Raw genomic sequence first — 12156 nt, forward strand, 5'->3', positions numbered from 1 at the left:
ACACAAAGGACCGTGAAAGCTCCAAATACAAGAAACATTAGGAGAAGGTTGAAGTAAAATTGATATGGGGTGTTCTTAAACCTATCTTCATCCAACATCGGACACGAATTATGTTAATGACATTAGTATTTTGCATGCTATAGCCGTACAAAACAGGGGCCGGCCATTTGCTTTCCATGAGGAATACATATCTTCCGATATCTCTCTGTGGCAATTACAAGCAGGCAAGAGCCGAGCTTGCAAACGTGAAATAATTCAGAAAACGCAGGATCTTGCATGCTGCTATGGCATAAAAAATATTAAGGGATATCGAAGATCGACCACAATAAAGGGCATCTCGAGTGAGCATGTGACCATGTCAAGTGCTCCAAGACATAAAATGAATACACTGTGATTTGATCGCTTTTTCCCGCACTAGAAGATCAATATCACGTGCAACTTGTCTCCAAATAAAGTTAACATAAGAATGGCAACAAATATTGCCCCACCAGTGTGTGTTTTGGCTGCCGCATCATTGATTTCTTCCAGTTTTCTTCCTTAAAAAAAATAACTTGCACGAACTGGGTGAAGTAATGTCTATATATATATATATATATATATATATATATATATATATATATATATATATATATATATATATATATATATAATTTGATACGAACACATCCAATATTTGCAACTAGGTAGGCAATATTCTGGGATAGATTTACCGTATGTTATTTTGTCTCAAGGTTTGTTAGCAGTGTATTTTATTTTGAAAGTATCGGGTATTATAAGGTAGCATGTCCAGAATAAGGAGGTGTCTTAGTTTCGAGGGAAGAAGAGATACGAGGAGAATAAACTGAGTCAACAATGAATAAATCAGCGAATGAATGAATAGGACACAGCCTGGCTACTTATAATCGTGCGCTCTTAAAACATAAATCCCCAATACGACGGGAAGAAAACGTCTTCTTCTCTTTAGCCTCGTCCTGATTACTTAAATCACGATGTCACAAACTAAGGTACAGACTGACCTACTTTTCGTGCCGAAAATGAACTCACCACACCACTTATCGTGCTTAAGAATTAACTTCGATTGTTTTCTTGAAATTACGTATGATTGGCGAATTTGCAATATTTTCGATAAACGTCTTTTACGTAAATAACCAACATAAAAATGATTTCTACGTAAAATATTTGCAGATAGATAGATAGACCGACGGACGGACGGACAGATAGATAGATAAATAGATAGATAAATAGATGAGGTGTTGTTGTTGTTGTTGTTGTAGGGTTTGACGCCATTTTTCAGCACACGATAGGCTATACATGGCGGCCAGTATTAATGATGGAGGAAGAACCCGGGAAAACCCCGGAAAGAACCACAGACCCACAAGAAGCTACTGGCAAGATTTCTCACATACCCACATTAGCCGAATCCGAGACTCGAACCCACGCAGACAGAGGTGAGATGGCAGTGATCCGTAACGGAGAGCGCTTTAGACCACTCGGCCACTCGGGGCCCCAGATAGATGAGTACATTCACACCCGAAGGTACCAATTACATGTTCATAACGCAGTTCAAACTGCGCGCTATACTTCATGCAAGGGAGACAAAACGGTAACGCTTAGTAGACAAAATGCCGTTGCATTTGGTTACCTGGATTATAATTCCACTTTATGGTTAAAAATTACACTATAATCGTCGTCACATAAAAATGTTTATATTTAGGGGATACCGACTTTACAACCGCAGTTGAATTTGTTTGTCATGCCCTTAACGTGTGACTTTAGTTCTAAAATGAATTGTTAGGTACGTTTTGAATTATATTCATTATATAGCTTCGTACATTTCAGGGCTACCCACCCCAGTGCTACAACAACTGATCATCGTTGCAGTAAATTCTCACGCAAAATAAAACGTGCAGAGTTAACATACGCGGTTACTCGCTTCTACTGGTACCACACTCTACTTGATGGCTAGCCAGTTCCGATCGGGGCCCCGAGTGGCCGAGTGGTGTAAAGCGTTCGCCGTTACGGATCACTGCCATCTCACCTCTATCTGCGCCGGTTCGAGTCTCAGATTCAGCCAATGTAGATATGTGAGAAAGCCTGCCAGTAGCTTCTCGTGGATCGGTGGTTCTTTCCGGGGTTTTCCCGGGTTCTTCCTCCACCATTCATACTGGCCGCCATATATATCGTGTGCTGAAAAATGGTGTTGAACCCCATAACAACAGCAACAACCAGTTCCGATCCATCTCACAGTAGAACCAAATCATTACTCCTAACGGGCATGCTCTATTTTACTTATTTCAGCAAGACAGGCGTGAAACAAGTTTTACAAAAAATAGAACTTTATGTGGCGAATGCGGACAAAATGTCCGTATGCTTATCAATAATTATAATTCCTTTTTCAGGAAAACAACCATCGTTGTGCCCGCATATCATCAACTGTTATTTTCACTGACACACGACAATCAATCAATTTGAAGAGTGCAATAAAACATTAAATAGTTTGGTAACCCATTTTTCTGCGGAATAAATTATTATCAAGCATATTTCTCACAATTTGTAATTTTCCACACAAAGTAAACTGCCAGAAACATAACTAAATTAAATCAACGATAAACAATATTTAACGGGACTGATTTTGAGGATGTTTATGTTGATTTAACTGTCGAATATCTCCCTGTAACCCACCCCGCTGACGTAACCCTGATGACGCTTATATTCTTACATTAAATCATCAATTGACGTACGTTTGAGAACGTCATTTGTGTTTTGACTGTATCTGCCTTTAACCAGATTCAGGTACACACAAGAAGGCCATTCCTTAAAATGATTAATTCGCATGTACTGGATGGAATATATATATATATATATATATATATATATATATATATATATATATATATATATAAGTAACGAACGTACCCAACATTTGTACCAAGACTTGCAGTGTCTTGGGATAAAAATTTTATGAGAAAGTTTGCCGCATAAACTCTAGGACAAGTTGTTTTCTAACCTAACGGAGAGAGAGAGAGAGAGAGAGAGAGAGAGGAAAAAGAGGGAAGTTCAATCCTCTTGAAAGATTTGTCACTTGATGAATATGTGGCCACATCTGGGGAATTGAAGGTACGGGATCGAGATGTAAAGACAGAAGCTGTTTGAGTTTCTGGCAAGCAAACTTTATTGAAATACTCAACAAATTACATTCCAATATCAAACTACATAACCTTTAATTACGGATATAAGAGATACATATAAAACTACGAAATTCCATCACTTACCAACATCATACATTGTATAATTTCTGCTTTTTAAAATATAATAGAGATAGTCAAATATCGAATAAATTCACGATAAGAAAAGAATCTAAAATTCAATATTTCAGACTAATGCCGTAATTGAAATATATTTTACTGAATTTATTATAAAATGTCAAAATATTAAACTCTGTTATTTAAAGAGTATTTTATTTCTAAATTAACTATTACTGAGTATGAAGTTAGTAGCAAACTTTACTTTTACTATAATCAATAATATAATTACAAGTAAATATAAGTTCTTCAAACAATTAAACTTTCCAATACATTATATTAAAGAATAGTAAAGAAATGTAAAAATAATCTAATGTTTAAACATACTGATGTAAGGTTAACATCTTAACACTAAAAATTCTTATAACACTAAAAATCCTTATACTATGAAAAGTTGTACATAGATCATAATCTTACATGTAAAGACAAAAGTCTGTTTGAGGTTCTGGCGAGCAAATTGGCGTGCCCTAGGGTTGGGGCCTTTTATATCAGTTTCATAGGTCCAAGCCAAATGTGGGCATGAGCCTAGCTCTTTGAGTTTACCAGAATCCCAGGGTGATGCTTCATAGTCTCTTACAGGTTATCGTCTGGGTCTATGTACGTCATTAGACAGACAATTCTACAACCTCAGCGCGATTAGCAATAGCTTAGGAATATTTAAGTTTCAGCCATTCTTTAATATTTTTTTTTTTAGCTGACTTTAGAATACAATGGAAATTTATGTATAAGACGGTTTGTACTTGTTCATAAGGGCGCAATCTGTATTAAATAGTGTATAATTGTAATACCGAAATAAATAGATTTAATCTCAATATATTTTAATAGAAAATTACTCCCAATATAATTTAATCAAAACTTACTTTTAATACAATTTAGAGAAACTTTCAATCTTATTAATTGTACTAAAAAATTCTCTCCTAATAGTAACCTCCGGGTCATTTGAGCCGAGTCCTCGAGACTCGCAAGAAGAAAAAAAATTACATTCATAAAAAGAAGGTAAAAGGTGAAAGATAAAAAAATACAATAATAAAACATTGTGAGATATATTGTAAGTTCAAAAATACATCAATTTAAATTTTCTTTATCGTACACGGGTAAATTCTAGCCAGTTTCAAAACTTAAACATTTCTCAAATTATTGGAGCCGGTGGTGAACGTCATAGTTTTTCAGGTCTGGACCAAATCAATTTGAAAATAGGATGCATACGTTTCTCTCACTCATTCTACGTGGTACCTAACTTAAATCATTAGATTAATCTAGGTATTGACTTTCTGGCTAAACACAAAGCTGTCGTGAATCTAGATACACAAACGCTCTCCTTGTTAGACGATACGGTAACAATAAATTTGATTCACAACCTGGCTGGTCTGGCACGCGCCACGAAACATACAATGATCGAACCTAACTCAGTTGGTACTATTGCAGTAAGTATCAGTAAAATTCCCAAGGGAATATCTGTTTTAATAGAACCGACTTATAGTATGTCAAACTCTACAATTATTCTAGCTAGAACACCTTTGACCGTTTATAATAAGAATTTTTACAAATTATTAACTCCACTCCAATGGTTATGCCTGTACGAGACAATACAGTATTAGCACGCGTCGATGTACTACACCCGCAAACAATATTTACCATTAATGAGGACACTCTTGATAGGAATGACACGCCTAATATCATAGATACACAGTCTAGCAAATCACAATAACCATTTAATTTTGATTTACACTCTTCAGATTTGACAGAAAACCAAAAACAGGAAATTCACTCGTTTTTGAATCAACATAGGGATGTTTTTGCAGTGGGTTTAGATGAATTAGGCAGTACTAATTTGTTTACGCACAAAATAGAAACAGGAGATTATATGCCGGTTCGTTGTCAACTTTATCGTGCGGCACCACACATCAATAAAACAATTGATAGACAGGTAGAGGAACTATTAGAACATCAATTAATTGAACACGGTTCATCTAGTTATGCATCCCCAGTTGTATTGGTCAAAAATAAAAACGGTGACTATCGTTTTGCTATTGATTATAGGAAGCCTAATCAGGTGACACAACCCATGACCTTCCCTCTTCCTCGATTAGAAGATTTCATCGATGCAGTTGGACAAACTCAACCATGTCTTTTCAGTACTTTAGATTTAAATTCAACATTTTGGCAAATTTATATCGACCCATTATCAAAACATAAGAGCTTTTTTATAACATCACGTGGTCTTTACAAATGGAATGTAATGCCGTATGGACTCAGAAATGCCCCCGCCACATATTGTGTTCTTTTAAGTCATGTTCTTAGAGAAATACCGTGGTCAACAGGTCTTGCATACATAGATGACGTCATTATGTTTTCAAATTAATTTGAAGACCACCTCATGTATCTAAATCTTATATTTGGCGTTTAGTCAAGAGAACTTGACCCTCAAGCCTTCAAAATGTGTATTTGCAGCATCTGAAGTTGTTTATCTTGGTCATAAATTCTCAACAAAAGGCATCAAGGTAGATGAATCTAAAATAATTGCAGTTACACAATTTCCTGTTCCTAAAACACTGAAAGATGTTAGGAATTTTCTAGGTTTGTGAAACTATTACAGAAAATTTGTTCACGGTTATTCTAGCATAGCAACACCATTAAATAAATTGGTGACAAAAGACAGTTCATTCCATCGGACAGATAAGAGCCAAAAAGCATTGGAAACTCTTAAGACAGCTTTGATTTCAGCGCATATCTTGGCTTATCCTGACTTTAACAAATCATTTAGGCTCACATGTGATGCTAGCCGCACCGCTCGCTGGTGTATTTTGTCTCAAATAGGGACAGATAACAAAGAACATGCTATAGCTTACGGTGGTAGAGCTTTATCAGACGCTGAAAAATGTTGGTCAGTTACAGAACAAGAATGCTTAGCTGTTTTCGAAGGTATCAGAATATATCATGTTTACCTATCACATCAGAAATTCACTGTCATTACAGATCACAAGGCATTTGTGTGGCTTAAGACAGTTGAACACATTTCAGGTTTACTAATTCGTTGGTCACTTCGCTTGCAAGAATACGATTTTGACATCGTATACACTCCAGGACATAAAAACACAAATGCTGACGCACTCTCACGTCGACGCTACGAACAAACTGACAACACAAACAGGGAAGCGAAGAAATCTCCAGACTACACAGACACACAGATAACTCAATCAGAACCAGCTGTTCACAGTACCCAAAAAGAATTAAGAGAAGTTACATTATACTACACTAACGAAGATATTCCAACCTTATCCCAGTACACACAAATGATACCACACTCAGTGATTCTTTTACAGAACTACAAGACATTGCCCAATATCAGCGCGAATACCCCGATTCACCACCAAATTTTATGAGAACGATTGCCTCATAAACTCTGAGTCAAGCTGTTTTGAAACCCAACAGAGAGAGAGAGAGAGAGGAAAAAGAGGGAAGTTCAATTCTTTCTTTGAAAGAGGTGTCACTTGATGTATATGTGGCTACATCTGGGAAATTGAAGGTACGGGTTCGAGTTGTAAAGACAGAAGCTGTTTGAGGTTCTGGCTAGCAAACTTTATTGAAATGCTCAACATATAAAATTACATTCTAATATCAAACTACATAAGCTTAATTTACGGATATAAGAGAGATATATATATAAAACTACGATATTCCTTCACTTACCAACATCATACATTGTATAATTTCTGTTTTTTAAAAAATATAATACAGATAATCAAATATTGAATAAATTCACGATAGCAAAAGAATCTAAAATTCAATATTTCAGACAAATACCGTAATTGAAATATATTTTACTGAATTTATTATAAAATGTCAAAATATTAAACTCTATTATTTAAAGAGTATTTTATTTCTAAATTAACTATTACTGAGTATGAAGTTAGTAGCGAACGTTGCTTTTACTATAATCAAAAATATAATTACAAATAAATATAAGTTCTTCAAACAATTAAACTTTCCAATACTTTATATTAAAGAATAGTAAAGAAATATTAAAATGATCTAATGTTTAAACATACTGATGTTAGATTAACATCTTAACACTAAAAATTCTTATAGCACTAAAAATCCTTATATTAAATGAAAAATTGTGCATAGACCACAATCTTACCTGTAAAGACAGAAGCTGTTTGAGGTTCTGGCGAGCAAATTGGCGTGCCCTAGGGTTGAGGCCTTTTATATCAGTTTCATAGGTCCAAACCAAATATGGGCATGAGGCTAGCTCTTTGAGTTTACCAGAATCCTAAGGTGATGCTTCATAGTCTCTTACAGGTTATCGTCTGGGTCTATGTACGTCATTAGACAGACAATTCTACAATGTCAGCGCGATTAGTAATAGCTTAGGAATATTTAGGCTTCCTCAATGTGGTACTTTACATGTATTTTGTTGCTGTTGCTGACTTTAGGATACAAGGGAAATTTATGTATAAGATGCTTTGTACTTGTTCATAAGGGCGCAATCTGTATTAAATAGTGTATAATTGTAATACCGAAATAAATAGATTTAATCTCAATATATTTTAATAGAAAATTACTCCCAATATAATTTAATCAAAACTTACTTTTAATACAATTTAGAGAAACTTTCAATTTTATTAATTGTACTAAAAACGTATTTCCTGATAAATTTACAGTTTAATAATGTGAGGCACGTTTTGTTGGCATGATGCTGTATTTTGCAAATATTGGGTATATAAATTAGCATGTCCAGAATTAAGAGATAACTCAATTGCAAGGGAAGAACAGATCTGGGGAGAATGAAATGAATAAGCAATGGATAAATAGAACTCTGCCTAGCGACCAGTTAGCGTGAGTTCTTAAAACAAAAATCACGAATCACTCAACAATGACCTGATATTAAAGTGTTGATATTATGACGTGGAGAAAACTAGCTGCTTCTATTTGGTCTCGTACTGGTTACATTCCTTCCCGAAGTCACGAACTAAACAGGTGTGTAGAGGCTGACCTACTTTTGGTACTGGAAATGAATTCATTGCACCGCTTATCATGATTCAAAATTAAATTCGATTCTTTTCTTAAAAGTAAATACGACTGGCGAATTTGCAATCTTTTCGATAAAATAATTATAAATAAACCACTAATATAAAAAGGATGACAAAGTAAAATAAATTTACATCAATATACATATTATTACATATCAAACATGAATACACACCAAACAATTCCATTTGTATGTTCGTTGATCAAAATGGGCACTATAGTTTATGCAATGGAAACATAATGGTATGGCATAGTGGTTCATCTTCTGTCGTAGTATTACGTTATCTGGATTAATTCCACATCAACGTTAGAAATCACATCATCACCATTGTCAAATACAAATTTTATGTTTACAGGGTACTCACCTTACTGCCGCAATGGAACTAATTATTCGGGCCCGTACCTTGTGACTTTTGTTTTAAAATAAACTGTTTAAAGTACCTTTATGAAATTATTCATTTTATAGCGGCTTTCATTTAAGTGCAACCCGCTTCAGTGCTACAACCTATGATCATCATTGTAGTAATGTCACGCAAAATAAACGCACATACAAAGTTAACATGCTCGGATAATTACTACAGCTGCTGTTTGATCACTGACCTGATGGCTAGTTAGTTATGATCTACAACTGTTGTTTGATTACTGACCTGATGGCTAGTTAGTTATGATCTACAACTGCTGGTTGATTACTGACCGGATGGCTAGTTAGTTATGATCTACACTGCTGGCTGTTTACTGACCTGATGGCTAGTTAGTTATGATCTATATTGCTGGTTGATTACTGACCTGATGGCTAGTTAGTTATGATCTGCATCGCAGCGAACGAAGCCATTGCTCCAGATTGACATGCTTGATATTTATTATTTCAGCGACACGTGCGAGAGTAAAGTTTAAAAACCAAATTAATTTGGACTTTTATAGTACTAATGCAGAGTAAATGCCCGTGTCCTGGTTTATAAATATAATACCTTCTTCAGAAAAAGAACAGTCCTTATGCATGGATATCTTAAGATGTCATTTTCAACTTCACACGAAATTCAAAGACCTTGAAGAGTGCAATATGACATTAATTGATTTGGAAACACATTTTGCTGACGAATAAATTAGTCTCAAGCACATGGCTTACATTTATCAATATCATCACCAAGTCAGCTGCTAGCAATTTAACTAATCAGAGTTAAAGAAGAGTTGAACATATTTAATACCACCTCAGGGAACTCTACAATACGATTACACGTGCTTGCGAGTTTAAAAGTCCTGTATAAGATATACCAACAACAAGCATAAGAAGCCAAAGGTAAACGAATAGATCGATGAATATACAATGATAAACCAGTCAGAAGCTAGAGGGGTACCAAATCTGATAGATAATCTATGCATAAATAGCCACCAAAAAAGGAAGAAACGTGTGTCGTTAAATCAGAGTAAAGATAGAAAGGAGTTTATTTTGTTCAAGTTAGTCATTCCTAACATGTAAGCACTAACAAAACATTATTACATATTATATGATCAATTCTGAATTGTCCTTCTTTCATACACATTTCTTTCATTACCAATATTCATTTTTCACAAATTTAAATTAGCATACTATAATTAAGGTTTGTATTTACAGATCGGTTTATTACGAGTCAGCCAGGTCAGGTCGTCCATAAATACATTTCTCAATTACCTATATTTGATTTCCACGTACATATCTCAAACGTTTTCCTCTATGAGACATACCTAAAATGTCCCTTGGCAAACAATATCAATTCCGTACATGGGAACAACGGAATCTCCCGTAAAAAGACAATAATTCACGCCTAAATGTTTTGTCGCAGAATCCATATATAACTGGGTTAGCCATGTTATTTATGAAAAACGACCAGATAAATGTATTGTATAGATACAAACCCGCAGGTGACAGAGAGGCCAAAAAGTCTTTTGTTATGAAATCCACAATCTGTAAAATTAAATGTGGTATGAAGCTACAGAAGAAAACCAACGTAATCATAAACATAATAAATGTTATCCTTCTTGTTTTCTGTTCGTTTTTCGGCAAATTCGTCTTTTCATTTTGTCCTGTAGTTTTGATTAAGTTATCTTTTTTTTCGCTCCCAATTTTTAAACGATTCTCTGTGCTTTTCAAAGGAAAATCACCGAACCCAGCCTTCATCTCACGGTTTGAATTAACACACAGAATGGCATCCCTTTCTGAGCCTTCCTGCGAACCACCTGTTGAGTCTGTTGGATTTTCTACACCTCCGGATGATTCCTTGCTTGAACTTGTTGTCGCTGTTATTGGAGACTTTGAATAATGCAATGAACTTCTAACGGTCTTATGTCTTAAAATTGTGACTCCAGTAATGGCATAGAGAACACAGAGGACGCTGAAAGCTCCAAGTACAAGAAACATTAGGAGAAGGTTGAAGTAAAATTGATATGGGGTGTCCTTAAACTTATCATCAGTCCAACATCGGACACCAGTTATGTTATTTACATTAGTATTGTGTGTGCTATAGCCGTACAAAACAGGGACCGGCGATGATACCACTAATCCAATGGTCATCGCTACTCCGCATGACACTTTTGCCACGGTCTCCGTCATTTGCTTTCCATGAGGAATACATATCTTGCGATATCTCTCTGTGGCAATTACAAGCAGGACAAGAGCCGAGCTTGCGCACAGGAAATAATTCAGAAAACAAAGGATCTTACATGCTGCTGCGTCATAAAACATTAAGGGATATCGAAGATCGACCAAAGTAAAGGGCATCCCGACAGAACATGCGACCATGTCAAGTGCTGCAAGACATAAAATGAATACCCTGTAATTTGATTGCTTTTTCCTGAACGAGTAGATCAAAATCACGTGCAAGTTGCCTACAAATCCAATCAACATAAGAATGCCAACAAATATTGACCCACCAGTGTGTGTTTTGGCTACCGCATCATTGATTTCTTCCAGTGTTTGATATTCTCCACTGTAATTCATGAATGTCGCATCATGTTGTACACTGGATGTTACGTTTTCTTCGAAGGTTGCATAACTGTCTCGATTTACTGAAGCCATTTGTCCTCAATGTAGAAATCAAAGAACAGTTGACAACTTCACTCTTTTTCTATATCCGCCTCAATTGTAATGTAATATGTTGGATGTGTCTTTTCTTAATGCGAAGTGAATATAATCTCAGGTAGACTCAAAATATGTCTGCAATTATCAAGACCAAGAAACCGTGATCCAATGTGTTAGGGTTCTTAGTAGCCTGTTGCACGCAGTTGCAAGGTTATATGAGTGAAGAGCTTAATAAGTCTGTTTTATATCACCCAATGACGTACAAATACACATCACTCTTATTATGTATGATCGTTTGACCCGAAATTAGAGTTGATGGTAATGTATAGACGGAGGTCTTTTTAGGTCTACAGAAGTAATCAAAAATTAGACTATTTAGTACAATGACTAATACAATGTCTCGTACACATCATTGTATAGGAAACACAGTATACAATGAAGAGGCATTCTCTCTTATGTCTGTATTCAGTCAGTTATAAGACACACACACACAGAGAAACTTGGATGTATGTAGTTTAGTTAATTTCAGACTTTAAAGCAAATAGTAATAATCCTTATCTTGCGAGCGAGGATTTAAGGGGATTTATGCCGAACATATATTGATCATATCCAGTTATTATGTCAAATATATCATTATTATGTCAGCTATTGTTGCCATAAACGTAAAAAAATGTCAGTTTCAAATCTGGGATAGAGGGAAGAATTTTATATATTGGAGAATGCATTAATTTGGTGGGTAATAATATTTGACCTGACAGTATACACTGC

The 12156-nt window shown here is 35.3% G+C and overlaps 1 protein-coding gene across 1 annotated transcript; it reads right to left on the minus strand.

The window, feature by feature from the left end:
- Positions 1 to 6859: 6859 nt before the first annotated feature.
- LOC149783281 (uncharacterized) lies at positions 6860 to 11666 on the minus strand. The gene has a single exon (XM_089931511.1). It carries the CDS (start codon positions 11383 to 11385, stop codon positions 10081 to 10083), a length of 1305 nt encoding a protein of 434 aa, XP_089787637.1. The 5' UTR covers positions 11386 to 11666; the 3' UTR covers positions 6860 to 10080.
- Positions 11667 to 12156: the final 490 nt, after the last annotated feature.

Source organism: Sinohyriopsis cumingii, chromosome 14 (assembly GCF_028554795.1).
Source record: "Sinohyriopsis cumingii isolate HCF-2022 chromosome 14, ASM2855479v2, whole genome shotgun sequence".
Taxonomy (NCBI): Eukaryota; Metazoa; Mollusca; class Bivalvia; order Unionida; family Unionidae; genus Sinohyriopsis; species Sinohyriopsis cumingii.

What these genes read in the sequence shown, in the direction of transcription:
- LOC149783281 (XM_089931511.1), bottom strand. Translation starts at nt 11,385, where the DNA reads ATGGCTTCAGTAAATCGAGACAGTTATGCAACCTTCGAAGAAAACGTA.